The following is a 27,778-nucleotide window of genomic DNA, read 5'->3' as shown; positions in this document are numbered from 1 at the left end:
CAGTCATATCTCAGCATACTAAACGACAAGGCAACTTGAAGGTTACTCACAACAGATACGATCTCTGGCCCATCCCCTTCGTAGAGCTATAACTACGGCAGAACTCGCACTATCACAGGAAAGCATTTCACATATGCAGTAGGGTTTATTGACCCATGACTTGCACGGCATATGGTACGGGCGTATGTTCCGGTATGAGAGGGAAGAGAGACGCGTATGTCTTGGTCCTGATGATGGGGATTGTCGAGTTTCGGGCAGAACACGCTTTCTAGTGGAATTTTGAGTCCGTCGAAGTGATAGTAATGCGACGAGGCACGGCATGTGAAATTGTAAGCGGATGCTCTGTGTTGTCTGGAGCTTATAATGGGGTAGGGCAGTAGCAAAAGAGAGAGTACAGACAGTGAAAGGACGACAGGATGTTAAGTCACCGAGGAGTTCCACTTCGTCATAGTTGACGAACGAGATTTTCGCACGCTGTAAGGTCGTGCCTTTTGGCTCAATTTTGGCTATATGAGTGCGCCCGACCGCCTAGCTGCGGGTAGTAGAATCACTTTGCGAGCCTTGATACCACAATTGCAATAATACTTATGATGGCGTTGAAGTCTGCTACGCAGAGTACTCGCGCCAGTCGTCACTCTCCCCCACGCGTAGCAAACTTGGTCAGCAGTCTGGTTGAAGTCGCATTTGCGTGCATGACGAGGTATATCCTATTGGGGGATTTCACGCACAAGGGAGGCATATGGTAAGGAGAGACACATAAAGACTTACGGTATGCTGTATGCCAACCAAGCCTCCCCGACCATCTTATCCTTTCCAATCCAACTATTCGCTATATTAGCGACGACCGTCTTACATACCCAACCCACGAGAACGATCAGAGTTGTAAAGAACGGATGGCAATCCAATACCACTGTTTGCACGTCATCAGTAAGAAAAAGTACAGTACAGGAAATGGAGACGTCAAAAAACATCAAGAACAAACCTCTCAGACCGAATCCCGCGGCCATTCCTCCCAGCACGTTCCTGACAACCCACTCCCTATCCAGCTTGTCGTCATCGAGCACTCCCCAAGCTAATTGGAGCGTAGGACTATCAAACGTGATGGTATGCTTGTATCGTGGTGTGGACACGACGAGGTCAGCAGAGGCTGTCGGCGAAGCGGTTCCCCAGATGGACAGAAGGAAGAGCAGAAAAAACTTGGTTAGGGACGAGTAGAGTAGGCAAATCGGGATGTGTGAGTATCTATGAATATTGAAGAAGAGCGATGCATGTGAGGAAGTGGTGTGGTGCGTGAGCGATGAGTGACGGACCTGAGCTGTTCGCGAACGGAAGATGTCGTTGACTCGTGTGGCGGCTTCGATGACGATCTTTTGGACCAACTTGAACACCGTTTGAGACCCTCAAGGACGAGGAAAGACGATAGAGTGATGCCAGCATGAAAGGCAATGGTTTCTAAATACAAATCAGCTACACGCATTTTCAGCTAGATCGAAATGAAACCTCACCGATGAAACAACCTAGCCAGACGGGGCTGAATGCTATGGTAGCCTCTTGGGTCCAAGGGCTTTCCCTGGTAGCCGGAAAGATTGCGGCAGCAGGATCTGGTCCGTATCGTCAATATTGTGTTTATACACTCGCCACGATAACATACGTAGTCGTGACCACCTGATGACTAGAGCAAGAGCCTTTGTCAAACACGTTTCGAGAAGGTAATGCCCACAACAGAAATCACCCACATGCGTCTACCGTGACCAGCGCACAACCGAGCCGTGCAATCAACGAGCGCCGCATCTACGTAGAGGGTAAGAAAAATCAGCGAAATATACCTTGAGGAAAGAGCAAACCAGATCCACCTTCTCGCGCTCCCATTCGTCTTTCTCGAACTGTACATTCACGGCATTACCTTTGGCCCCGTCAATGGTTTCGTGGCTTGCATTATGCATTGGTGCAGCACCAGCTTTCCGTGGCGGGGCTCCACGATTGAATAGTAGATGGCGGTAAACGCCTCTCTTGAGCAAAATGAGGTCAAGAACGAGGATCAATGCGTCGTGCTCAACATATAGATCGGCAAATTGAAGACAAGTCGGCTGTGGGTTCAAGTGTGAATTGCGAGAGCGATAAGTTGCATATATTACAATGAGAGAAAAACGGACACATTGCTCGAGTCGGACATTGTGGGCAGATTGATATACTGTGTAGAGATAGGGCACAGGCGCCGTGCAATGTATGCAAATGGGCATGCGTGAGCAAAGCTAAGTCCCTCTATCAGTATTGCCTAAATCACGTTGCAGGAGTAACAAGGCAAAGGGGTCGAGAAATTAGGTAGATAACAGGCTATATATTGGTTGCTGACGCAGGCGCCAGGAAGCGCCACACACCGCGGTACCACGCCTCACTGTTCAGATTACGCCACAAGTCAACACGATTTGTGTCTTTGAACCATCACCATCACCCACTGTCATAATATTTGCCATGCCTCCCAAAGCTCCTAAAGAACCCACTAAGGCTCAGCTTTCGTCTCGCCTATCATACTCGCAAAACACACCCGCCTTTCTTCTCAGACTGCAGAACAAAATGGCTGGCGTCTCCGCGCCCGAAGACGAGGACGAGCCACAATACGAGGACGACGAGTTTGAGGACTTTGCGCGTGGATCGGGTCGGCCACCTATACCCAAGCGTCCAGCTGACTCACGGCCAGCATTACCTGAACGTCCGGCGGACGATCCAGGAAGTGCGGATGAAGATGACGGGGATGAGGCACCGCAGGTAGTTGTCTTGAAGGCAGGGAAGCATCTGACAGAGAGGGAAGCCGAGAATGAGAGGCGAAAAGGCGAGCGTTGTCTTCATCTGAGTTTTGTATACTATCATACTGAATGCTCCTCTCCTTTGACAGCAAAAGGCCTTCCTCCGCTCGTTGATAGTAAAGAGACGGACGCAAAGCCAGAAACAAAGGATGGCGTGCCAAAAGAACCGGGTCGGGCACAGACTCAACTGGAAAAGCAGAAGAATAGCCTTTCGTTTAACTCGTCCGGATCAGATGCGAAGAAAGGCAAGCGAAAAGTGGCTGTATTGCAGAGCGAGGACTTGCGAGACGGTGACCAGTCTCGCCCGGAGAAAAAACAGAAGAAGAAGGCGAAATTAGAACGCAAGGCCCTCCTTTCCTTTGACGATGATGCATAGCTCGACACTGCTTCGATGTGTTGGGTTCGAGTCTGGGTTCAGGTGAGTTTCTTCAAACTCCCCTGCGATATCACTTCCTTTGGCTCTTTGATTCCCGCTATTTATCCCACCAATATTTTCTCTCTAGGTTTGCTCTATTTGCGCTATGCGGCGTTTCATCCTAGTCGTCATCACGCGCGAGAGCTTCGCTATGAGTGAAGTTCCCCGTACTTGCTACATATTTGCGGGACAAGTTCGTCGTGGTCTGGTCTCCACCTCAAATCTTGTCATAGGCTTCGGAACCTATTGACTATGCCTATTGCACCTCACGCTCATAGTCCTCTCGTAAAGCTTTCTCTCACCTTGTCCATGCTGTACAATAATGCCATCGGCTGATTGTACCTCGACAGTGATCTATCTTCCTTTCCCCAATTCGTAAATTGATGTTCTCCCGCCTCCGCCGTGCTTTCATATTCTTCTCCTGTGGTATCATCGCATCACAGACACAAGCATTCATCTCATTCAGCTTTCGCAACCCGAGCTTGTCCATGATGTATGGTCACGCGGTTTACCCTATGCGTGAGTCGAGATTGTCACGTCTTTATTGCATGCTCATCGATGCCATTCCGTTCTACGCTTTGGCGGTCAGACGCTCACAGATCATTGCCATTCTCACATAATATGCATCCTCCTAGACGCAAATGTCTAGTCCATTTTTCCGATGTAATGTCAACCATGACACCGCAAGTGATCGCATGAAAAAAGACTGCTATCAAGAACGGTGAGTGGCATTCGCTGGTTTGTTCCTTCTTCTCGATTTGCGCGTGCGGGGATGCAATGCATCTTGTATCCTAGTATACTAGGACGGGTTGAGACCCTAGCACGGACACTCATCCGGCGATGGGATTAGTGGGGACTTTCACTGAAGAACCTTCACTGCACTACTTCGTGCCCTTACAGACCCAATGTCTACTACTTCTACAACATAATCCTGATATTCTGCCTCCCTATTTGACGGACAATGAACTGTTCACGTCCCTTTCCCGCTAAACCCTCTCCGTTTCGACCGGACCAAGTGAATCGATGCAAATGCTCATGCTCAAGGGCAGTCTGTAGGGTCCCAATCTGTTACCAAGTCTAAAAGGGATTTTAGTATGACAGAGCGTGGTTCAAAGAGAACCATGCGTACTTTCGTTCAGGGTGTCCAGATGGGCAACCTCCTCGTCCGTCAGTTCGAAATCAAATATCTCGGTATTCGAAATGATGCGCTCTTTCGAACTGGACTTGACGAGTGGCACATATCCCTACGACGAGAAACGTGAGGGGGGATTCTTTTGAAAGACGGACCGGTGTAATGAGCTTACCTTCTGGATGGAATAGCGCAAGAATATGTGAGCCGGTGCTTTATTATATTTCTTCGCCAGATTGACGATGGACGGATGCTTCATGCGCATTCCTCTGGCCAAAGACCCCCAAGCCTGTACAAAGAAGATGAGAGAAAAGCGCATTGTTATACTGAAAGATGTACTCACCTCGAGAACCATTCCATGCTGTTTACTATACTCCACGATCTCCGTTCGAGTCATGAACGGATGTAGGTCAATCTTGAGGCATGTTTAGCTCCCCCTGTATTTTCTCTGCATATGTGTCGCACCTGATGTACTGCCGGAACCTCAAGCCCCTTCGTATCTTCCTCAATCAACTGCTTCATGTGGAGCACGCCAAATGTACTGATCCCGATACTCTTGACTTTTCCCTCCTTCTTTGCTTGCACGCAAGCCCTCCAGCATTCCTTTCTCATCTCCCGTCCTCCCCATCTACATCGGCAACTTCAGAATCCGCACGTTATACGGAGGAGATCAGAACGCTCAAACTCACGGCCCATGGATGAGATATAGGTCTATATAGTCGAGTTTTGCCTGGTCGAGCGAGTACTGTATCGCCTTGAGGGTGGCATCATAACCCCTATTGTGCATGAGCTTGGTGGTGTAGAATATTTCGGAACGTGGCGTTGAAGTCTTGGTGCAGAAGTCACGGATGGCTTTCCCTACTTCGGCCTCGTTCTCGTACCATGTCGCAGAATCCTAAAGAATACAGACGTCATCGGCGGAGGGAACCAAAGTAAGATTGGGATGGATTGTTTCGGACAATGTGACGGTACCCCGTCTGTTGAAATCGGGGAGGTGTTCAGACAATAAATCGGAGATTCCAGACTAATGATACGCACCTCGAGTGCCCATGTAACGGCCTTATACGCGTCCTTTCCATCCAGCTCGTAGGTACCTGCTTATAAGTATCAACATTGGCACCGAAGTACTCTTCCTATATTTGCACGCACCAAATCCAAGAAGAGGGATTTGATTGCCATCGCTCAGCTAGGAGAGAGCAGGATCAGTTAAAGAACCCCTATCGCGAAGCGCCGAATTGAGCATACTTTAATTGTGGACTGCAGAGTTAGAGATGCCATTATATTTGAGTGTCGTCGCTGTATAGACAACGTAGGGGGGATAGTGGTCGGACGAAAACTTCTGGATGCTTGAAAGAGCGGCCGGGCGGTGGTGGAAAGACGGAAGAGCGACGACATTGCACTCGTAATGTGGCACCTCCATAGTTTGGGGGTGGCCCGTTGTGGCGCCTTGTTCAACGTTCGACCCGCACGCTCACCTTTACTAGTGGACTCAGTCTTCATCGCTCTCTCGATACGCTCTATTCTCATGGCTTCTTTACGTCCGACACTTGTCCGCCTTGCTCAGTCCATAACAACAAGACCTCTCAACTTGCAAGAAACGAGCGCAACACTCCTCCCACCACTTCCGTGCGCCATGCTCTTATGTTCTTTCCAGCACCTGGCTCTCCTGATGATTCCACTAGACTATACCGAAGATTGCTCAGAGCTCACCGCTTTCTCCCAGTTGAGATGAGGTCCCTGGGGGACGACTACATCAAAGCAGGTGAGTGAGCGCACGACTTCGTTCGTCTCTGCGTTCCCCCTACATACGTTGCTTTCACCGACGACTCTCCACGCGACATGAGAGGACAGAATTCAGAAGACATAAAGAAGTCGATAACCCAGTCTATATCATTGGTTTCTTGTCGCAATGGAAGAGATACCTTGATGAACTGCCGGCACCTCTGGAGGCGGAGAAGTTCACAGGAAGGAGGTTGGACCCAACAGTATTTGAAAAGGTCTGTTTCGTCCATCATATTTGTGATACATGGGGACTGGAACTCAAGTGTATTTGGGCGATATGACATGGCGGCGGGGTGGGGTGGCGGTGGACAGTTGTCGAAGGAGCAACTAGGTCAGCTATACGAACTCATGCATGCGACAAAGGATGTCTGGAAGCCTGTGGAACAGCTGGCCCAGGATGCCGCCGCCCGCAAGGAGGACGGGAGTAAATCATGATACGTGTGGCGAGCGGGTTCGAGTTAGGGAGGTAGATTCAGATAGGTTCTACATTGATGCAAGGGTCAAGTAGGTATGTTTTGCAGTGATTCTCCTACGTCTTCCGAAGCTGATTGTCGTTCTCCCAAGCTTGTATCCCAAACCCTTTTTTTGCGAATGTAAGCCTTCGTTCGGGTGAAGCAGAAGCGCCCCTCCTGGTCATAGTAGCGCGCTTTGTCGGCGACTCTCGCCTTTCGACTATTACTTGCATTGCACTATATCCCCATGGCCCAAAGGTAATGCGCATCCGCCTACCAAGATCTGCCGGAAACTTCATATCGAACTTCTTCAACTTTCCGATCTTTGTCGCCTACAAACATCCTCTCTGAGGCCGCCTTTCGGCGAATCTCGTGCATCGGGAGTCGAGGAGACAAGTCTTGACGTCCTTGGGATCTTCGACCGTCTCATCTACTGAGCAAGTACCGTGCAGCGTCATGGGTTTCCTGAGGGATCTCTTTTGAGGTTTTATTATACGCGACCAATCACTCTGCTTGCCTCGCCCGACAGGGCTTCGAAGCTCGGCGGTGACGCGTGACGTCATGTGCTTTCCTTCGCGGAAGTACATTCCGCTCATACCGCTGACCGACAGTCCCCACCCGACCACATCTGCAATTCACGAAAACATCATCGTGACTAACTATGGTATTCTCTGCTCTCCGTGTGACTTCCTGTCGAGCGGTTCCACTAGCCCCCTATAAAAGCTTGGTCGGACGTTCAGTCTCACATAACCCTGCTTTCCTTCGCCCAACCTTCGCCGCCCCGCTCGTGATCCCCTTCTCCGGCGTAAGGAAGATGTCTTCCTCTAGTGCGGTAGGATTCTTCCATTAGTGAAGCCGAATCTTATGCTTACGGCGTCTGCCTGCGTGCTGGCTATGCTTAGACCGTATCTGCCAACACGGCGCCCTTCGAGAAACTCCCACCAATCATTGTCCAGCTCTTTGAGGCTAAAGCTAAGAAAGGTATACCCGCTCACCTATGCCTTCTGTTCATGTTGCATGCTGCAGCGCTGACCACGGAGATGAGTAGATTTGACTTTCGAAGAGATCTCGAAGGCTATTGGGCGCGACGAGGTGTGGACTGCAGCTCTGTTCTACGGCCAGGTACTGTCTTCCTTCATCCCTTCCCTTCGATCTCTCCACATGCCACCCAAGACATGAATAGTCACTTCGGAGGTATTGAATCACTCTGAATACGTAGGCTAAGGGCTCGCCTGAGGATCTCAAGGCTCTTGCTGAAATCCTTGAAATCCCACACACGAACGTTGATGCGGAGATTGGGGCACACTGGTTCCCACAGCGTGGGTTGGGGCCTGTCCCACCAACGGACCCTGTGATTTATCGTCTCTTCGAGGTATGCAATCACGCCACACGAAAGGGGTGATATGGTTTCGCCCTCTGACTTCTTCATTCAACAGGGCATTCTCGTTTACGGCCAGGCTCTCAAAGCCATTATTCATGAGAAGGTGGGCGAAGTCAATTCACTATTCTTAGACTCTTGCCTTATGTTCTCTGCTAGTTTGGCGACGGGATCATGTCGCTCATCGATTGTAAAGTCCATGTCGAGAGGAAGCCGGACCCTAAGGGTGATCGCGTCGTCGTCACTTTCGAGTAAGTCCATTACGGTCCTACTTATCTGATCATGTTCGCCAACGGGCTAATGGCCTCATTCGCTTCACAGTGGGAAGTTCTTGCCTTATCTCAAGTGGTAAAACTTCGTATGTACAATCGATCTTTCCTCCAGAAATTGTATATCTTTCCTCCGGAAATTGTATAAGTAGTCGCAGATGGAATGCAATGGGATTTTATTCCTGTCTCTACTCCGCGCAATAACCGTGCATAGACCTGGTTCACACCAACCAAGATGGAGGTAGTTATGGTCGAAGGATAGGATGGATATAATCGAGGATGCTGGATGGAGGTGGCGCACACATCTGGAACAATTCTGTCGGTAGTTCATGTGGTCTTAAGCAAAGATATGATGCGATTCCAGCTGCATTCACGTCCTGGCGAATAACTTATCAGCGAGGGCGGCGCTGGCCATTCGGCCACCGCCACACGTCCTACATTTAGACTTATCACATGCTTTGATGAGTAAGCGCCGTTTCACGTCCACACAAGTTCGAATTCGCGGATCTTCCCTTTGTCTTCCCTCCCTACCGCATCCCAATAATCGGTGCGTATTCTATTTGAAAGGAGCGAATACAATAACCTGTAATCACTCATAGAAACCTTTTGCATAGACGGAAAATGGCTGTCGCTCGCGTACCGCCAGAAATTTGGGCAGATATTTTCGTGAAGCATTCGGAAGACCAACCATCTCAACGGATACATCTACATAAAGCTCCTCTTGTCTTCACCCTTGTCTGCCGTAAATGGCGTGCCACCGCATACTCTACACCCATGCTTTGGACAAAGCTTCGCCTCCCCGAACCTCCCAGAAATTGGACCTCACTGCGCTCATTTACCAGCTCTACTGCGCTCTGGTTGAAGTGCTCCGAGCCATATCCCATCGCTAGACTCGAAGTTCGTGGGCTGAAGGATATGCCGACGACTTTTCTACGGCGTTACCTTACCGCCATGATCTCCCACAGTCGACGATGGGAACGCGTTTGGCTACCTTTGGACGACCACGACCTGTCATTTTTTGACGGTCTTTCCGAAAATGCATTCCCGTTATTGAAGAAATTTCATCTTACGGATGCGCAGGGACCCGTTTCAACCGGTCTCGCTCGTGCTCTCAAGAATGCGACCAAACTTCGAGAGTTGACGCTAGGTCACCCTATTCTGGACGACTCATGGGCATTGCCATGGGCCGGGTTGGACACCCTCACACTCTCGAGCGCAATAGTTGACGAGAAGACCGTGCAAAAGCCCCGTCTTTGCATGAACTGGTTCGTCTCTGCCATGTGCAGCTCCATCAGACTTGACAGCCTATCGCTCAAGTTCGGCCCAGGGTTTTCCGACCCAGAGCTTGCTACCATCATAGCTTCCGCCGAACAGGTCACTCTACCAGACCTTCGGTATCTCGAGATTATGATGGACCCAGCGCTGGTCGCCATATTCGCAGACACCCTGATCCTCCCCCATTTGGACACTTTGTCGTTGTATACGGAAAACCAGCCATGGGAAGACGATATCTGGGACACCTTCATGGAGTTCACCTATCATTTCTCAGCAAACCTCGCTGACCTCCTTCTGTGCGACTCCTTCATGGACTCATCGCAGATCATCGAACTCTTGACCAACCTTTCTATGATCCAACATCTCGAAATCACCAACACAGCTGGGATTGGGGATTGGGACACGCTCTTCACCTTTCTCACCATCCGGTTCGGCAACGACAATCAACTCCTCTGGAGCTCCAACATTCTTCTCACCGAGATCGTGCTCGAACGGCCGAAACGGTGGAGCCTCGAGCCTCATCAACTCGGATGGCCTCATACCTGGAGTTACGATCAGCTTGTCACCATGTTGGAGTCCAGGCGACACGTCTCAACAAACAATTATTTTAAGTCCTTCAGTCTTCTCGTTACCGACAAGATTAGGATGCAGCAAGAGGCTCCCGATGCCTATGCCAGGCTCATGCGATTGGTCGAGGGTGGCCTTAAGGTCAAGACGACGGGCGACCCATGGGAAAATATGGAGGGGTCTGATAGTGGATCGCTGGCGGATGCTTCAGAGTATTCCACGGATGAGTTGTCAGAGTATTCCATGGGTGAGGATGTGGATGATATGTGAAGTAGGTGTTCATCGTCTCTTCATGCGCCATTCGTGTTCACACCCTTTTTTGGCAGGTTATCATATATACTTGGCCTTGTATTGTTCGTCGCTATTCGTACACTTGCATGTCACGATTCTGAATGAAGTTCTTGCCCCCACCCGTCAATAGGCGAGACACCAAACTCACCCAGTATCACTCCAATCGTCGACGTTGCTGCCGCGGTCTTCAACGCACAATGCTGCAGATTGGATAGCGGTTCGCCCAGCTCAGTTTCCAATTGTAATCATAGTAATACATACATATGCAAGTACTAGGGCTCAGAGTCCATAGGCGTCAAAGCCTGATCCAAAGAAATATCAGGACCATGGACTGGTTCCTGTAGGTCGCCGTTGACCATTTGTAAGGGTGCAACTGCTTCGTCCATGGCGGGAGTAGATGCAGGCGCCGATATATCCATGTCATTTTCCTCAGCTTGAGAGTGAGGATTAGGAGTCTCTGGTATCTCCGATATCTCCAGCTCCAGGCTCTCGTCTGAGCTGGTCTCGTCGTCGTCCACGTCCATATCCACATCATCGTCTTCTGCTTCGTCATCATCCTCTGCTCATGCAATATCGATATGCAGCACAGTGAACTCGTATGGAGGGTGAGAAACGTACGTTTGGGAGGTCCCCTGTCTTCCTGCAAGATTGCACGAGCGCTCCTTCGTATCGAAGCACCGAACTCTGGATCAGCAAACGCGGGCATATCCACCAGCGCACGCTCCACGATGGGATATCTGAAGGTCGAAGGAGGTATCGGCGAGACGAACGACGCGTAAGAGGTGAAAGGGACGCACCGGTCCAGTTCTTTCAGAAGTTCGCGCTGAACGTTGTCCGGTGCCATGTACTGCAGCTTTAGATCCGACTCCAAGCGCTTTTCTACCACATCGTCCACTCGTGCCATGAACGTCTCAAGTCCCTCCTAGCACCTTGGAGGCCTTAGCCTGAGACACACATCTCGAAAGATGAAAGAAACGCAGTGCGCACAGAAGCTTGGAATTGAGCATAGAGTTCGCGGCGAAGACGATCAAATTCGCCGGACTTTTTGTACCTGTAATATTCTTAAGTAAGTGAAACGAAAAGGCGATATCTCATGAAGCGTACTCAGCGACAAGCTGGTGGGGATTCTTGATGGACATGGTGGCGTGTAGGAAACCCGAAATAAAGGAACTTCGTGCCACAGGCTGAACATGACTTCCCGGCACCGGCCGAGGGCTTCAAGATGGATCCTTTCAGATTCTTTCTTGCTCTTTCCTTCGCCCAACCCATGCTGACCGCGGTCTTGATTTCTGCGCTTTTTTGCGAACAGTTTCATGTTGAAGGCAGACTGCCGATACTAAGACCCGTACTCACCAGCCCTCCAGCCCTCCAGCGGGAGTCGGGCTGTTGTACTGTCTGCAGACCACGGTCTCACTTGTATTCAGAGGTCTATACGAAGTTCAACAAAGTCGTTTCCTCGGAAGGCCATGGTCAGATGCTCATATGGAGGAAAGTTCGAATAAAGAGTGGGTATCGCAAGCGTCCATAGCATAATGTAAGAAAAACGTAGAAAACACAAGTTTCGAGCGCCACAAAAAGAGCGAGTAAAATTCCAAGAAAACAAGGAGGCAAAAAGAAGAAAATAAAAGAGGAAGCGTGTACGTGCATCTTGAGATCCAAGTCCATCGCGAGTACCACTGCAGTCCTGACCGGGCTTCCCAACCCCGCCGTGCACATTAGCCAGTCACAGATAACATCTCGTTGCCTGGCCCACTGAGCCCAACTCTACCACCGTCGTGCTCTGTTCTCACTCAGAATCCGACCTCCGCCCCGACCTCCTCGGGAGCCTATCCGAATCCGGCGTCGCCTGCAAAGCGTTGTACTTCGCTCCATCGCCGCGAGGAGGAGGCGTAACGTTGCCGGTGGACCCATCAGGGGAGTAAGGAGTGCCGTCCTGGAGATCGATCCTAGAGCGGGAGCGAGTCATGACGTCCGCAGCGAAGTCTTGACCGTACTGTTCTGCGAGTTCACTGAGGACGGATAGACATGGTTAATACCGATATGCAGAGTACGTTGGGTCGGGCACAAGGAATGACTCACTTTGCGTAGTTGTCCATGATGACGGCCATGGTGTTCATATTGAGCCTATACGCCTTGGGCATCATCCCCTTGCCGAACCTATACGTGACATGGTTCGAGCACAGCAGGCCGGCGACGATGCAGAAGATCAAGAAGGGCACGCATGAAAACGCGATGGTGTACCACCTCTCCAACACCATCCTCTCGAACCTGATGTAAGGACCTTTACAGCCCTCGAGCACGCTCCTCGAGTAACAGGTCTGGCTGACGGCGGCCTCGACGAACGGAGAGAAGTAGCCGCAGCATTGGAGCTGGTTCTGGATGCGAAGCCAACCGTTGATGCCGAGATCCTGAGACCACTGGGCGTTGACTTTACCCTCGAGATTGAAGGTGCGTTTCTTGTAAGTGATGTAGCCTGGAGTGAGGAGGAAGGCGAAACAGATCCAGAGAAGGAAAGTGTATATGGCGAGGAATGAACGGTTGTTGAGAAGAACGCCACCCCAGCCGATGAGAGAGGTGACGAGGGCGAGGGCAACGGCGATAGTGGACAGGATGAGCTCTGGGCGGTTGCCGACGCGGACGACATCAGAATTGTCGAAAGCGTCGAACCAGGTGCAGAGCAGGAAGATGAGGCCTGCAAGGGCGTAAACGGAGAACTAGATGAGAGAACGAGTGCAAAAGAGATCAGAGCCGATCCGGGCCAGGCGATGAGTGATGGACGAAAGACATACGAGGACGATAGAACAGAAGAGGGTCCACTTGAACCTGTTCCACCTCAGCCTCATCGGCTTCTTTGCACCATCCTTGCCAAACCAACCCGACTGCACACCGTCGTAGTCCTCGTCGTTCGCACCGGGCATCCTCGCCTCTCCCTGCTTGAACGCCTCTCTTCCACCGCCGCGCTTAGGGATACCGGGCGGTGCAGTCTTGCCAATGTTCCTACGTCTGAAACCATTGTATAGCAGAGAATCGGAGAACTTTGTAGGAAGGTAGTTGGCCGAGAGCGATGGCGAAGTGCTGAGCGGGGGAGCATTCAGCGGGGTGTTCGACCGGATCGAGTTGGCGGATGCGAAGGGGACCTGGGGCACCTCCAGTTCGTTCGACCTATTGCCGTTGCTGTGCCGGTTCAGCACGTTTGGGAGCATCTTGACAGTGCGCTCTGGTAAATATTAAGGAAAGACTGCGACGGCCAGGCGGTACGACGAAAGGAGCTCGTCGTGGCACTCCCAATCACACCGATTTCCGTATGGCGTCTACTCGCCGTTCTCCGGTCTTCGCTTCCCCGCCACTGTGGCCCACCTCCCTGTTGTACAGAATGATATTTTCGCTCGACATCGTCCTCGAGCTCCTACTGCAGCAGAAAACGACCATATGAACGCAGACTGGAACCAGACGTGCGAGTAGAGGGACATCGGATGACGACAATTATAGTGGCGCCCTTTACCGTTTCAATTGGATGCGGCCTGTGCGTCCTTGGGCAATCATTCGACCAATACTCCAAAACGTAGAGGATCGGACAAAAGAACTCAAGATATGCAGGCTAGAACAGGGGGAGCAAGAAACCCCAATGACGACGATGGTAGAGCGGAGGGTGTAGAGTACAGGTCTCATTAGACGATGGCGAGAGCGCAAATACGATGAATAGCATCGTTTACTGCCATCTTTTCAAAGCGTAACGAAGCGTCGAACAAAATTCAGGTCCCAGTGGAAGCGAACACTTCAGTGTACAACTTGCCGAGCAAAAAGTATCACGCATGGAACAGATAGCCAACATGTTATGCATTGCCGCACAGATACTACAACTATACATGCAAGAAAAAAAAGACACAAGGCAATGATAAGACACCTGAAGGAAACAAGGTATCGTCAGTGAAGAGATCTTCGACAAGAAAATAGCCTCGCGTCAAAGGAAAGATCAGACATCCATAGGAAGGTCAGTTAACCCTCATCACGCCGACCGCCCGCGTTGCGCCCAGCGCACCGCCAGACGAGCTGGACGGCGGCCCACGCTCCTGCAACGTCAATGGGTTCAACGTGCCATGGAGGGGGAGTGTAGACGTTTCGCATTGGGGGAGTACTCCGAAGAGGGCGTTAGGGTGGAAACTGCGAATTTCGGCGAATTTTCATCCGGAGGGGACGCGAGGCTGATGGACAGAACAAGGTAATAACACTCACTGTTTCTGATAGCGAACAAGCTTGACAGAGGGAAAACAGTGCCTGGAGAGAGATGTGATTAGCGATGAGGCGAGAGGGATGAAGGAAGAAGAGGTGAAAAAAAGATCAGACGAAATGGCACTGGCAAGTACACTATGCGTCCCGAAGGACGCGTGTCTGTTGCGAACAGACACCTCTGTTCCTCGGCATGGTCGTGTAGGACGGGGAAGAGAATAAAGTCATCATAGTAAAAGAAATAAGAAGCCCATAACATTGGGAGATGAGGCTTACCAGCAGAGAAAGACGGAGATGGAAGAGAAGGACGACTCGCACAGAAACGCAAAAATGAAAACTTTATAGCGTGCGCACGCGGATGGGTTCAAACTCCGCCGGGCAAAGCCCGCGGGTGCGCGTTCCACGACGTCAACGACTGACGACGATCCGCAACATAATATTCATCAGCGTACTAGTCGTCGCGGTCATCATCATCGACAACGACAAGCCACCCTCTGAACGATGTCAACCGCTATTGCTACCAGCCTACCCCGCACTATGGCTATCCCTCGCGACCAGGAAGTCATCGACGTCGATCTCCTAGATGACGACGACGACGACGACGTTGTCTTTCTCCACCGATCCGTCAGACGGAGGCTTGACGAAGACGGGAGCTATGTCTCTCCCTCTAGCTCGTCGTCGCACTCGACCCGAGGTGAACATTACTGCGATTACTTACAACGTCGGCACTGATTCTCTCATGCCCAGGCCGTCTCATCTCTCCGCCCCCTCCGGCACGCTCAGGCACCATCCCTCCCGTGCCCCCCATTCCAGCAAATCTACGGTTCTCGCGTTCTCGTTCTAGAGAACCATCTGCCACAGGCCTTATTAGGCCGAACGAACGGCCATTTTCATTCGAACACCGCTTCCGTCCACAGACGAGAGCTCGAGAGAACGTACGCAGCCACAATGCTCCCGCTCCAGCGCCAGTACCTGCACCTGCTGCAGCTCGCCCTTCACACCACGTTCCCAACATGGGTTTCGGTGGAGCCATTCTTCGTCAGAATGCGGAGGAGGCTACTCGTAACAGAAGCAACCTAGGCTCTGGCTTCCTCAACCGGTTATTCCCTCGCTTCGGCACATGGATAGGTTGGGACGATGGCGATGAGGCAATGGAAGATGCTCTCGATGTTGCCGCGATGGCTCGCGCCGGTGGTGACCCGCACTGGTCGTTACAAGCTCATGACGCTCTTTTCAACGCACCTGGCGATCACTTTGGCTCTCACTTCCGGCGGAAGCAGCCAGACTACAAGCCGATGTACACACATCCTAGACTCCCTGCGGATGGTTTCACGCATAGTTTTGCTCCCCCGGCTCAAGCGCTTACCCCGCCTTCGGACGTCATCGATCTCGACGATGAACCTGGCCCCTCTTCCCCCACCACAGACATCAACACCACCCTTGTCTGCGCGAACTGTCTCCATCCGTTAGTCTTGGGTGATGGGGTTACTTCCGACCAAGAAGCCAAAGATAGGAAGCTCTGGGGCCTTCGTTGCGGCCATATCCTCGACGGTAAATGCATCGACATCGTCATGAGGAAGCCTAGTACTCCTCCGCCTTCAGACATAGCCGGGGAGGATGTGGAGGTAGCCGCTGAGCGTGTGGATGAGGCAGGTGACGACGTGGAGAAGAAGGGCCGAAAAGGGAAAGGCAAGGCTGTGTCGCAGCTTTATCCCTGGTCTGAACTTGGACTCCATTTGGACTCAGAAGGAAATCTCAGCACTGTCGGGATTCGTTCGCGCCTTCGTCCTCGCAACAACTCCGGTACCGTTGTTTTCCCATCTGTCTCGACCTCTCCTTCCAATGATACGGACTCCGCCGATCCGAGCAGCAACGTCACCGATACTTCATCGGCCAGCACGTCTTCGCCTGTGCGAAGGGCAGCACCTACTTCTCCCATCCATCGTCGTCTTGCTGCGGTTAGAAATGGCAGCCTTCCGAACGCTCGGGCAGGGTCCAAGGGGAAGGGGAAAGGCAAAGGGAAGGTCAGAGAACCTCGAATCGAAGAGCGGTACGAGTGGAAATGCCCCGTCGCGAAGTGTGGTCGTACGCATGTCAGCCTCAAGCTCGAGGGAAAGGGATGGGTGATGGATGAGAAGGCGGGGGCCATCGGCGTCTTTGTGTAACAGGATGCAAACCCAATCACATGTCGCTGCATTGCCCATGGCTTTATGCTTGTATCGTACGTATTTTGTTTCGCGCCGTCCGATTCTCAACAAGGCTTTCGAGCAGACTCTCACATACACTTGATTGTCGATACGTTTATTAGGTTCTGCGCATGCTCGCATTCGATCCTCGTCTCGAACTGCCCTCTCCATATCCCCGCTGGGATCCTCGCCACAACCGTCACCACTGGTGTCTGGACTCTGCCTAATAATAATACATTATGCACACTGCGTTCATCTCACCAGCAATGGTCTATTGGAGAAGGTGCAGTCGGTCCGAAAGCTTCGATTCCTATGTTCATGGTTAGCACATGATCATATCCTTTTTATGGGTGGGATGACGTGGTAAATGTCGAACTATCTCAGCTTTGGACTGTCTTCACTAGACTTGAGACATTCCTGCTTGTCGACCTGGCGCTCGCTACGTATCGCTACTCCTGCTGTTTCCATCGTCTCAGCCTCAGCACTGGTCGATACCTGGTGGCTTATCTGTTATGCACTGCGTGTCTTTGAAACAGACGAAGAGCAGCCAATCCAGATCTCTCCACATGCATTCCATCCAGCTTCGCGCATACAGGGAAGTAATATTCCTGGTACGTATATCTACGTATTCGGGACGGTGCATTGTGGGGGTGTACTCCATCAGCTGCCTTATGCTACTCCCCTCATCCTCGTGAGCATAATGCAGATGCCTTACGACTTCCAAGTTCCTCCGAGGTCGAGACTGCAGAGGCCCGAGGTGGCGACGTCATTCCCTTCTTCCTCACCTTCCTAATATTTGTTCGTGGGGACGTAGCGAAATGGTATACGCTCGATCAAAGCACTCGTCTGTCGACGTAAGCCCCTGATAACTAATCATTACGCCGTCCAAACAGAGATCGCGTTTCCACCGATGGCGGGAGTCAACGCGTTGAGTTAACTTTGCTCGTGGGAGACAGCATCACCAATTTTGGTGCTAGTAAGCGCGAGGTTATTTTCCCCCCTTCCCCGCGCTTTCCCCTCGTGCATTCGTTCCTCCACCTTCGTACTCCTAGAGCTCTTCAGCATCTGAATTGCTTGAGCCTTCGCTGATTCGATGAATTTTCCTGTTGTCCCGCTGAACACTGAACCTGCTCTAGGCAAGATCGAAGATACAGGGTGTGTTTGACCATTAGCTCTATATGTTGAGCTTGACTGAATGGACATCGTTTATTCCCCAAGCTTTGATTATACTCCAGGGTCACATATGCCCGTCGACACGACCGAGAACGGCAGATCAACCTTTTACTAGTGGGTAGTCCTCCATCTTTCCAAACCTCGTGCAGTCAACGGGTGTAGTCTTCAAGCTCAATTTCTTGACAGCGATACGAATCGTGCATTTGTCGAACAAGCTCAGGCTTTCCCGACGACTATTTATGGGAAAGGTTATTCCCAAATTATGTCGCCTCGGGCATGGATCGGACCTCAAACCGACAGTCCGACCATACGGGGTGGCTTCCATCCACTGCAACCTTCAGCCACTTCCGACATCGTAGTATCTATAGCCACACTCCCGGTGGAAATTTTGGACAAGTGTTTCGCGTACCTGGCCGACATTGATCCACCACGATCGAGTCGGACGAAGGCGTACTTCCACAGTCTGGCGCCCATTACCCATCTCGGCTTCGTCACCGTGACGCACGTCTGCAGCCACTGGAGACATGTCGCAATTAACAACACTCTTCTCTGGACCACACCTACCTTCGACCTTGGCCCCGAGTGGCTCGCAGCGACGCTATCCAGGGCGAAGTCCGCACCGCTTACTATCCGCCACGATTTTGGGGACACATCTCTGTCCCGCCGAGACAACCCACTCGCCCTTGAAGAGATGCACGGCGTCATGGAGACTCTGCGTTGTCACCTGTACCATACTATCACAATCGACCTGTATGGATCTCTTCCTCCACCCGACATCTTCCCAATCGAAGACCTCCTGAGCTGCTCTGCTCCTGTTCTCGAGTCCCTCGCCATTGAACGCAAGTCACCACTTTCTCCGATCCTACTAGGTGACGATGCTAGTCGGTTGAGGCAGGTGCAGCTCGTCGGAGTCGGGGAGACATGGATAGTGCCAGTGTTCACTGGCCTGACATGCCTACACATACACGCCGAGTCGATATCCGCCAGTACATCACTCTCTCAGTTTCTCGACATGTTGGAGCAAAATCCTGAGCTGGAGTACCTGAAGATCACCTTCGCACTTCCCCGTACCGACAGCCTAGTCCCCACACGTCGCATCGCGCTCCCTCTGTTGAAGCGTCTGAGTGTCACGGGCTTCCCATCCAGTTGCGCTACTCTGTTGAGTAACATCGTGACACCTCCGAGCACCGCCTTCGCGGTGTTTGCGTCTTCGCTTCCCGGATCTGAGGACGACCATAGCGCTTTACTCTCCGCACTGGCATCCAAGTTCCTGGCCCTCGACCCCCCTCTCCGTACCCTCACAATTCAACCCCAGGACTCTGATATCAACGGAGATACACTATTCGAAGGCTCTCAGACTGTCGGCGGGCTCGATGGGCGGCCACACTTCGAAGAGTCGCTGAGTGGCGGTTCACCGTCCGATGTTCCTTTAACCCTCGAGATATCCCCTGCCGAGACCTTCCCGAACGACTACAGCGGAAGCACAACACACGCCATCGAAAGCCTTCCCCTCCTCGACGTGGAAGTGCTTTCCGTGAGGTATGCGCAGCCCGCGGTCTCTGGGATCTGGACGAGGGCTCTTTCACGCCTGAAGCTCGTCCGCTACCTCGAGCTTGAAGGCTGCGCTCTCTACGCTCCTCTCTCAGCTCTTTCACTCACCGACACCGCATGCGACCACCATTCGATCTCCATGGCCTCCTTCCCGCGACTTGCGCGTCTGCAGATCAACCGTACTGATCTCACCGAGCGGGCTGCGTCCTATAACTGGAGGAGTTACGAGCATCTACTTCTAGATGTCCTTCACCTACGAAAGATGCGCGCCGTCCCGATCCAGTGGTTGTGTTTGCAGGATTGTCGAGTGTCGGAGAAAACTCTTGCACATTTACGAGGTATTGTCCCGGAAGTCCTAGTCCAATACTCGCGGACCTTTGAGGAAGACATGTCGGGGCCCATTTCATGCCACCGCTTGACCTGATCATTTCTCTACTTGTACGTTGTCAGTGGAACGTCATTGATGTACAAATATCTCTCAATTGTGTCGCTCCCCAATAAAGTTTCGCCTTCACCGTGATACATGAGCGACCTGCATGCGTAATCTTTGGAGTAAAGTCCGCTGGATACCGTAAGTACGAGCAGCGATGCTCAATAATACACTGTCGACACAAGTCATAAAGATCAATTAAACGCTAAAAACATCTAGAAATATACTATCGAGAGAGTCGATCCCGACCACAACAGACGACATTAGTACATTGTTTTGATTCATATGTTTCAGCTTCATTCGGTCCCAAACACCAAACACGCGCCGTCGTCTCCTGCGGTAACTATGACATTTCCCCCCAGGCCTAATGCGGCACCCAACACGGGACCGTGGTGCCCTTTGTGTTCCCGCAGAAGCGCGCCTGTACGAGCGTCCCAAGTTCGCAGCGTTTTATCTGCTGATCCAGACACGACAAGGTGTGGTTTTGTCGGGTGAACAAGGAGAGTCGTGATAGAGTCCTGCCAAGGAGCGCGAAGGGTCAGCGGCGATCACAACGGGTCCTTAAAATACGAGGATATGACGTACCTCATGTTCCAGAGTGGCCCTCAGCCTCATCGTGTTCAAATCCCATATACAGGCCTTTCCATCTGTTCCACCTGTGACGACCGTCCCACCACCCGGAGCACTCGCCGAGCCTCCGACAGTGCCCACAATGTTCACAAACACGGCGCTCTCAACACTTTCTCCCTCCTTATGGCCACCCAAAGCGTTAAGGACCTCTCCCTTGCTGAGACTGACTACCCGAACTCCGCCGGCGGCACCACCTACGACAGCGAGGGTGGATGAAGGATTGATAGCGAGGGAGGTTATGCCGTCAAGATTGAAGCGGTTATTGGATGATGTGAGCTTGAAGATTGGATTTGGGGAGCGGGGGTCCCAGTAGATGAGGTTATTATCGGAGTCGGCAGTGATTATTCGCTTCCCTGAGGGGCAATGAGAATGGGATTCGGATGATGATTGTGAGTTATCTTACCATCGGGAGTGAAGTCGCCACATTGTATAGGACCAGTGTGGCCCGCGAATACTTGCATCGTATTTCCAGACGGCACTGTGAGGTATGTCAGCTACGGTGCAAAAAACTCGACGGAGGTAAAATACGAACGTTGCCAAAGCCATACAGTGCTGTCATTCGCACCAGCAAGTAAAACGCTGCCTTTTGGATGCCATTTGAGCCACTAGAGCGAAAATGAGTGGTAGCCTAAAGTTTTCGAGATTGAGACGTACCATAACCTCGTCCGGACCTTGAAGCTCTGTGAGGAACTCCCATGTCTTCCAGTCATCCTTCCCTACCCTCCTCCATATCCTCACACGGCCATCCATACCGCCCGTGGCGACCAATTCTCCGTCAGCACTGAAACCGGTAGCGGAGACGCTGTCCGTGTGGCCCGTAAGCTTTACGATTTCGTTCCCTGTCTCGAGATCCCAGATGTATCCCAGATCATCTTCCCCACCCGAGACAGCAAGAGGTGCGGTTGGGTGCGCAGATACGGCGAAGACAGACTGGCGATGAGCGGGAAAATGTTGGATCGAGTTATCTTCGTACACGATGTCTCCTTCCCCTGAGCCCCCTTCCATACCAGACGGAAGCTCCCCCAGCTGGTCATTCTCGTCCTCACCCTCGTCCATAGGATGGTCACCATCGTCTGCAATGACCTCGTACACGTCGTCGGCCTCCAGGTATCCTTCTTCATCCTCCTGGCCCTCTATAGTCGGGTCTACCTCGTGATGGCCTGATGATGACATGGATGTTGAAACAAAAGAAAGCTATGAAGACCGTGGAAGTTGACTAGACGTGTTATATACCAGGACTATACAGTGGCTTAGTAACGAGCAGAGAGAGATGCTGAGCGAGCAAAGCAATAAAGATATAGCTGACAGAGTGAGAAAGTTGGCGTTAATATTTCTCGATCTTTTGATCTTATCTTATCGACCTTTCCGGGTGATCGAAAAGAACCGACCAAAGGGCGCCTTTGCATCTTCAGATCCAACTTTGTGCCAATTTTCGATCACCGCGTCCCAATAGCTCCCCTCCACCACGAGTAAGTAACAGCTCGTCGTCACAGATCACTTAGAATTACCGCAGTCTACGGGAACAGGTCGAGCCCTGTAATATTCGCGTGCGCAGGTAGCTCTTTGAGCCAATCGCGCTCCTTTTTCACGATGTTTCTCTATTACTATCACTAGTACTAGTCTGAATTGACGATATCAGGCTGATGTCATTCATGCAGCCAAGAGCCTAACGCCCGCTTTCGAGGTAGTTGTCACCATGTATGACTTTTTTATGAGATACATCTCGCATATATCATACCCCAGATATCCACTCCGTTGCGAAAGCACCGCACGATGACCGCTGCCGGACTATTTTCCTTGGCGACACAGGGCAGCGTACTATCCCGAAACTGCAAGCGACTGAAGGCGGCTCGACATTTATCGCTTCTTATTTCAATTCATCTAGGTGGTCTTTTATTTAACAAGACTGGGTGACTTTCCGTAGCAGTCTAGGAGTGTTTCTTGACGCACAGAAGCACAAATACGAGGCTCTCAGCCAATCAGAAATCGATCTGAGCCTCTTTTCTGTGTTCTAGGTCTCTAGAACGTGCACAAACCCCCTACGGAAAGTCACCCACTGGAGGCAGATCCTGATAGTTTGCGCCTGGCTTGCCCCAAATATTGAGCAGGAGGAGTCGGTTCGTCGTCCAGGTCATCAGCTTCACGCCTCCCTCTCAGCTATGAGTACCTTCGCTCAGTCCACGTGAGTCATTTTCAGTCCCGTTTCTCGGGTAGCTGCAGGCCACACCTTACATTTACGACCATTTGCATGTGCAGATGGGGCCCAATACTCGTCGGGACCTTTATAAACATACTCTTATTTGGAGTCACGGTCGCACAGCTGTATATGTACCACCAATCATACACAAGGTGAGCAGTCTTCCGGTACCCATTTGCTGAACTCTGCCAGCTCATGTTTTTATCCATAGGGATAAATTCTGGTTGAGATGCTTTGTTCGTCCCAGGCCTCAGCACTGCGCTATTGACCGTGTGGACCTGATTCTGTTTGTTGCCGTCAACAGATCGGTATCCTTTTCGTCGCAGATACAATCAATACAGTTTTCGACATGCAACTAGTGTATGACGCCCTTATCAACCATTTCTGTGCGTTTTGGTGACTCCCGCAAAAGGCCTGTCCTGGTGCTGATTAACCTGACTTCTGTAGCCGATGAATCGTACCTCGAAGTTGCGACATGGGGTGAATCTATGCTCTACACCTCGCATATTGAATAACTCGCTCAATTGTTTTTGGGTGCAGTCTTCCGGACGGATCCCGCTGTGCGTAATATTCAGTCGTTCTACTTCTTCAAGTCATTTAGAAGGGGCTTTTATCCAATGCGCAGGGTGTCATCGGGATGGCAGTCCAGCTATTCTTCGCCTGGAGAGTAAAAGTATTGACCAATAGCATCTGGGCCACCATCCTCGTCGGCTTCTGCGCATTTGTTTCGTGCTGTACGCCCACATCCGTCCTCGACCATTCCAAATTCTAAATTTCTAATGCCACTTTACTGCACACAGGCGCAGGGGTGGCTACGGCGATAGCGGTCGGCATCGTTCCGCGCTTCGTTGAGTTCCAGACATTCAAGCCGGCTGTCATAATCTGGCTCGCTCTCTCTGCTCTTTGTGATTGCCTCATTACACTCATTCTAGTGTCGTATCTGGTGTGTTTCTCATTCTTCTCAGTCTCACGACAACGTGGATAAAGCGAGGAAAGACGTTGAACATGGTTTACGATGCGTACAGAGAAAACAGAAGAGCGCGTTCGTGGTGACAGATGGAATCGTGGACAGGATCATCAGACGTACGCTCAAATTCCAGTGATATGCCTGGTCCGGGGATACCGACTCAACTACTGTTCTTCGGCTAGTCACGGTGCAAACTGGCTTGATTACATCCATCGTGCGTTCGGGCTCATCATCATCTTTGGCCACGCATTCTTGTGCTGACAGAGCTTGGCTCCACTAGGTGGCTGTTGTTAGTACCGTTCTCGATAAGATGGTCTACCATGTCCATTATCGTCGCTCACCGTTGTTTTTCAGGCCGCTCTCATCGCCTTTCTAGCGAGTGTGCGTGCCCATCATCCACATCGTATTAACCCTCTATCACTCACTTGTATCGTCATCGGGCTTTACTTCACCGAATAGCCCAACGGCCTGCATCTTGTCTTCAACATGCCTCTTGCGAAATTGTATACCAACTCCTTACTTTCGTCACTCAACGCAAGAACCGGTTGGGCCTACAATTCATCATCACAGCCTGATCACCAAGCGAACACCCTCCATGGACAATCATCGAAAGGTGCAAGGAGGCGTCAGGACGTGCTCACTTTCGAGGGTACAACGACCGCTCCCGAGGTACGTCTTCCCGCAAACTCCCAGCCACCTGTCTTTTTCCACATTCTTCAATTTGGGTGGCGTCGGACTAAAAGTGGGAAATATCAATATGCAGGTGTTTGTAAACGTCGAACAACATGAGATGAGCGACTCCATCGTGGGCGCGAATAAGCGTGGCAGCGGGGATTACACTTTCGACGTTACCACGGACTCGAAAGCGTATCCGTAATTGCTTCATATTCATGGCTTGCCTCCATTCAGTTCTTTCCGCACCGCGTCATAACCCGAGGCGCCAACGCTTCCACTGTCATCTTTTCGCGATGTCGCTGTTTATTGACGATGAAACATGACATTATATATGCCACCTCCCTGTACTTTTTGCTTTCAACTACGTAAAGTGCATCTAGATCTCCCATTGCGTCGTTCTATGGATGCTATTAATGTCCAGACATGCGCATTAGGCACCTACAACGTACGGTCTAAAAGTTCTAGCTTCCTGATCTGTATTAAACTATGTAAAGGGAAGATACGGGATTATTCGAAGCTCAACGTCTACAGCATACGATAGACTTCAACAATACATAATACACATTACACCGACTGTTCCATCGATAAAATCAATAGCCAGGGCTCAATTGGTCCTATACGGTCTCTGGCAGGAGAAGCGATTCGAGCATCTCCGTCAACTCCATCGAAAATGATCGCCCAATCTGGCGTTTTGGCTTCTTGGTGTGACCGAGATGAGGGTTTTGATGGTGTGGACCACGGGGTGCAGGCGGGACATCGCATGCGAGGTGACGTGCTGGATCTTCAGGTCGAGTCACATCATACGAAATGGATGAATCCACGACGAGGACACTCGACGATCCAGCTTCCTTGTTTTGGGTGGAGACCTTGTCGGCAGAACGCGCAGAAGGGTATGGTCGAGTATTGGGGGTGACAGGCCCAGTGCTGTCAGAAGCGGATGATGGTCCACCGCGCTGTCCAGTATATCTGAGCTCTGGGACGCTGTCGGAAGACTCTGGGATGGATGTCTCCTTGACGTGAATGACGATGTCAGCATCGGTGTGAGATTGATCTTGGAATTCAGCTTGAGCTTGAGCTTGGGCGACGATTTCCCTAACGATCTCGGAGCCTTCTCCGATCTCCGCATCCGACATGAAGAAGCTACCGATTCGGGAGACTTGGTCGTACATGTCTGCGAGGCTGAGACGAGCGGAGGGTATGAAGGCAAGGATACGGCTGATGACCTCGCTCGCTTCTTGAGATATGGGGAGACCATTGCGAATAGAGTTTGGGTGAAGGAGAAAGGCCGCGAAGTTGCGGTCGGAGGTAGTTGCGTGACTCCAGGGATTGTGAGCCGTAATCATCTGTTGTCGGACAATACGAGATGTAAGACATCAGATAGAAGATTATAAGATTGTAGAGCCTCGCCTGCACTAAAAGGATTCCCATGGCCCAGATGTCACGTTTGGACGTCGAGAAAACTCCGCTGGTGGAGAACTTGTCGTTGAGACACTCTGACGAAGACGATCAGGATCCAACGATGGGATTGTGAGAGGTCGCACTGACCTGGGCTCAAGTAACCTGGGCTACCCACACCGAAATCGCGGGACAGAGGGAGGTCGGTAGCTAGACCAAAATCTGCAAGCCAAACATGACGGCCATCTTCAGAGACTAAGACGTTGTCTGGTTTGAGATCTATTGATGAAGGCGTGCATTAGCGCCTTGGCACACTCTTATCATTTGCATGCACGTACCTCCATGGTAGACACCTTGGTCATGGCAAAAGGCGACAGCATCGATCAAACCGCAGAAAGCCTCCTTCAATAGATCTCCCTGCATCCAGTAAAATTTCTTCTCAACGATGGCGGTGAACAGGTCAAAGGGCTTGAAATCGAGGAAGACGTAGACGAAATCTGAGTCTTCAAAGGTGCGGTGGAGGGTGACGACATTTGGGTGGGTAGAGACTCGATGGTGAAGTTCTATCTCGCGTCGGAGAGCCGCAAGTCGACGTCGGGAGCGCAGACGCTTGCGCTGAACCTTGATGGCATACTCTGGCTGCTCGGTCGAGACGGTATTGAGGGCGTAGTATACAGCACCACAGGCTCCTGCAGCGATGAACTTCGTGAGAAGATACGACTCGGCAATGGTCCGGCCACTGAGCTTCGTAACAGAGGGTTTGATGAGAGACATCATGATGGTGTGTGTGGAAAAGTGAGTGGAGAAAGATGAAAGAGGGTAGCGACCAGAACCCTGTGCGGAGGCGTTCACGTATCGTTGTTTCGATTTAGACCAGCAGGCTCAACAACGCATGAGACCAAATGCATCCGAATCAAGCGAGGAGGTTCGGTCCAGGCATAGAGAGACAGCATCGAAGACGGGTAGTAGTGTCGACTTGAGACTGCCGTTGACCTCAGTACGAGACGAGATTTCCGAGTCTTAACACAGCAATCTAGGATCTAGACAAGAGACACGTACAAAGACTACATGTAAGTATAAATATGAAGATTATAATGAAGTGAGCAAGCTACGGTTGTGAAAGTCGCTGAAGTCGGAAACACGGTGTGCATGCAGAAAACCACGAATGCCGTGGGACCGCGACCCGGCGACTGCCGGCTTGCTCCCTTGACTTCCGAACTAGGCAGCATTCTTTGTCTGCTACTCACGTGTCGACTCCGCTATCCTCTGCTCCCAGATTGTATCTTTGCTTGAAACCAGCATCACCGGCACACGTGGAAAGGCGAGCGTGTAGAAAGGAGCGGCTCTCGCGTTCTGCCGGACCACTTGAGGGACTGCTGTTGGACTGCGGCTACTACGAGTTTAGCAAACACCCTTGCAATCGAGCGAGCCCCAGAGTCAAAGCCTGAGAGATGGTTTTCTTCGCTTTCTGATGGTATTGATTAGGTAATCATGGACTGTGATTGTGAAATACCTTGCTTCGTACCTCAGGCTGCGATGTAGGACGACGCTCTCGCTGGTGCCAGTCGGACTTGTCAATTTTACCATTAGTCGCTTCCCCTGTCTTCCATGTCTAACCTCTTGTCCTATGGAAAGTGGCTTCAGTCTCCCAGAACATCAAGTACGTACGTTGTTCTTGATTGTTCCATGATTGACACCATACTTATACTAACAGAAGTCAGCTTCTATAGCAAGAACGAGGTCAACAAGTACTCACTTCATAGCTCTCATAGAAAGGCACCTCCCTGTCAAGTTCAACGCTGCCAATGTAGGTTTCCTTACTCTCCGCGAATGTGATCCTCCGACGCGAAACATGCAAGCTCCGGGTCGGCCATGTATCGTTCCTGTAGATGCAATATCGTTCCTTGATCTTACCGTGGGTTGTGCAACTCATTTTGGACCTTAATCAAGGGTATACTCCACTCGGATCTCATAGCCCCTCGAAG

At 51.3% G+C, this 27,778-nt stretch overlaps 12 protein-coding genes across 12 annotated transcripts; 6 read left to right on the top strand and 6 right to left on the bottom strand.

Annotated features, from left to right (window-relative positions):
• Positions 1–764: 764 nt before the first annotated feature.
• Positions 765–2,240, bottom strand: STEHIDRAFT_90864 (Arv1-domain-containing protein; the record flags this gene model as incomplete). Its single annotated transcript, XM_007299688.1, has 8 exons — positions 765–910; positions 983–1,242; positions 1,311–1,452; positions 1,506–1,601; positions 1,652–1,672; positions 1,737–1,791; positions 1,854–2,087; positions 2,154–2,240. The coding sequence occupies 8 exons, from the start codon at positions 2,238–2,240 to the stop codon at positions 765–767; spliced, it is 1,041 nt and encodes a 346-aa protein (XP_007299750.1).
• Positions 2,241–2,472: 232 nt separating this feature from the next.
• STEHIDRAFT_127979 (uncharacterized protein) lies at positions 2,473–3,180 on the top strand (the record flags this gene model as incomplete). The annotated part of the gene is made up of 2 exons (XM_007299734.1): positions 2,473–2,830; positions 2,894–3,180. The coding sequence occupies 2 exons, from the start codon at positions 2,473–2,475 to the stop codon at positions 3,178–3,180; spliced, it is 645 nt and encodes a 214-aa protein (XP_007299796.1).
• An 891-nt stretch (positions 3,181–4,071) lies between these two features.
• STEHIDRAFT_72628 (aldo-keto reductase) lies at positions 4,072–5,721 on the bottom strand. Its single transcript, XM_007299376.1, has 10 exons — positions 5,594–5,721; positions 5,498–5,534; positions 5,387–5,442; positions 5,308–5,325; positions 5,038–5,243; positions 4,814–4,976; positions 4,692–4,763; positions 4,524–4,637; positions 4,349–4,463; positions 4,072–4,296 (listed from the first exon to the last, which is right to left on the bottom strand). The coding sequence occupies exons 1-10, from the start codon at positions 5,624–5,626 to the stop codon at positions 4,259–4,261; spliced, it is 852 nt and encodes a 283-aa protein (XP_007299438.1). The 5' UTR covers positions 5,627–5,721; the 3' UTR covers positions 4,072–4,258.
• A 128-nt stretch (positions 5,722–5,849) lies between these two features.
• STEHIDRAFT_72625 (ACN9-domain-containing protein) lies at positions 5,850–6,776 on the top strand. The gene is made up of 5 exons (XM_007299375.1): positions 5,850–5,974; positions 6,031–6,110; positions 6,200–6,345; positions 6,443–6,638; positions 6,695–6,776. The coding sequence occupies exons 1-4, from the start codon at positions 5,874–5,876 to the stop codon at positions 6,563–6,565; spliced, it is 450 nt and encodes a 149-aa protein (XP_007299437.1). The 5' UTR covers positions 5,850–5,873; the 3' UTR covers positions 6,566–6,638; positions 6,695–6,776.
• Positions 6,777–7,330: 554 nt separating this feature from the next.
• On the top strand, positions 7,331–8,591 carry STEHIDRAFT_90855 (Cyanase). The gene is made up of 7 exons (XM_007299683.1): positions 7,331–7,414; positions 7,485–7,563; positions 7,631–7,704; positions 7,802–7,954; positions 8,019–8,066; positions 8,120–8,211; positions 8,282–8,591. The coding sequence occupies exons 1-7, from the start codon at positions 7,397–7,399 to the stop codon at positions 8,310–8,312; spliced, it is 495 nt and encodes a 164-aa protein (XP_007299745.1). The 5' UTR covers positions 7,331–7,396; the 3' UTR covers positions 8,313–8,591.
• Positions 8,592–8,937: 346 nt separating this feature from the next.
• On the bottom strand, positions 8,938–11,501 carry STEHIDRAFT_165395 (uncharacterized protein; the record flags this gene model as incomplete). The annotated part of the gene is made up of 6 exons (XM_007299732.1): positions 8,938–10,342; positions 10,398–10,921; positions 10,981–11,099; positions 11,160–11,284; positions 11,350–11,413; positions 11,467–11,501. The coding sequence occupies 5 exons, from the start codon at positions 11,499–11,501 to the stop codon at positions 10,635–10,637; spliced, it is 630 nt and encodes a 209-aa protein (XP_007299794.1). The 3' UTR covers positions 8,938–10,342; positions 10,398–10,634.
• Positions 11,502–11,794: 293 nt separating this feature from the next.
• On the bottom strand, positions 11,795–13,615 carry STEHIDRAFT_72619 (uncharacterized protein). The gene is made up of 3 exons (XM_007299374.1): positions 13,152–13,615; positions 12,442–13,076; positions 11,795–12,371 (listed from the first exon to the last, which is right to left on the bottom strand). Exons 1-3 carry the CDS (start codon positions 13,563–13,565, stop codon positions 12,149–12,151), a joined length of 1,272 nt encoding a protein of 423 aa, XP_007299436.1. The 5' UTR covers positions 13,566–13,615; the 3' UTR covers positions 11,795–12,148.
• Positions 13,616–15,090: 1,475 nt separating this feature from the next.
• Positions 15,091–16,754, top strand: STEHIDRAFT_152618 (uncharacterized protein; the record flags this gene model as incomplete). The annotated part of the gene is made up of 2 exons (XM_007299731.1): positions 15,091–15,283; positions 15,337–16,754. The coding sequence occupies 2 exons, from the start codon at positions 15,091–15,093 to the stop codon at positions 16,752–16,754; spliced, it is 1,611 nt and encodes a 536-aa protein (XP_007299793.1).
• Positions 16,755–18,210: 1,456 nt separating this feature from the next.
• On the top strand, positions 18,211–20,011 carry STEHIDRAFT_165392 (uncharacterized protein; the record flags this gene model as incomplete). Its single annotated transcript, XM_007299730.1, has 1 exon — positions 18,211–20,011. One exon carries the CDS (start codon positions 18,211–18,213, stop codon positions 19,921–19,923), a length of 1,713 nt encoding a protein of 570 aa, XP_007299792.1. The 3' UTR covers positions 19,924–20,011.
• STEHIDRAFT_90850 (WD40 repeat-like protein) lies at positions 20,002–21,776 on the bottom strand. Its single transcript, XM_007299678.1, has 5 exons — positions 21,214–21,776; positions 21,092–21,164; positions 20,963–21,037; positions 20,515–20,912; positions 20,002–20,447 (listed from the first exon to the last, which is right to left on the bottom strand). The coding sequence occupies exons 1-5, from the start codon at positions 21,730–21,732 to the stop codon at positions 20,226–20,228; spliced, it is 1,287 nt and encodes a 428-aa protein (XP_007299740.1). The 5' UTR covers positions 21,733–21,776; the 3' UTR covers positions 20,002–20,225.
• Positions 21,777–22,718: 942 nt separating this feature from the next.
• Positions 22,719–24,600, top strand: STEHIDRAFT_152615 (uncharacterized protein; the record flags this gene model as incomplete). Its single annotated transcript, XM_007299728.1, has 14 exons — positions 22,719–22,741; positions 22,816–22,908; positions 22,968–22,992; positions 23,061–23,142; positions 23,204–23,236; positions 23,297–23,316; positions 23,382–23,490; positions 23,557–23,699; positions 23,782–23,839; positions 23,906–23,937; positions 24,004–24,012; positions 24,078–24,104; positions 24,183–24,392; positions 24,487–24,600. 14 exons carry the CDS (start codon positions 22,719–22,721, stop codon positions 24,598–24,600), a joined length of 978 nt encoding a protein of 325 aa, XP_007299790.1.
• A 412-nt stretch (positions 24,601–25,012) lies between these two features.
• Positions 25,013–26,567, bottom strand: STEHIDRAFT_165390 (kinase-like protein; the record flags this gene model as incomplete). Its single annotated transcript, XM_007299727.1, has 4 exons — positions 25,013–25,741; positions 25,812–25,891; positions 25,944–26,072; positions 26,132–26,567. The coding sequence occupies 4 exons, from the start codon at positions 26,565–26,567 to the stop codon at positions 25,013–25,015; spliced, it is 1,374 nt and encodes a 457-aa protein (XP_007299789.1).
• Positions 26,568–27,778: the final 1,211 nt, after the last annotated feature.

This window comes from Stereum hirsutum (genome assembly GCF_000264905.1).
Source record: "Stereum hirsutum FP-91666 SS1 unplaced genomic scaffold STEHIscaffold_2, whole genome shotgun sequence".
NCBI classification, from domain to species: domain Eukaryota; kingdom Fungi; phylum Basidiomycota; class Agaricomycetes; order Russulales; family Stereaceae; genus Stereum; species Stereum hirsutum.
Note: the sequence above shows the minus strand (reverse complement) of the source record. Positions and strands in the feature narration are given on the sequence as shown.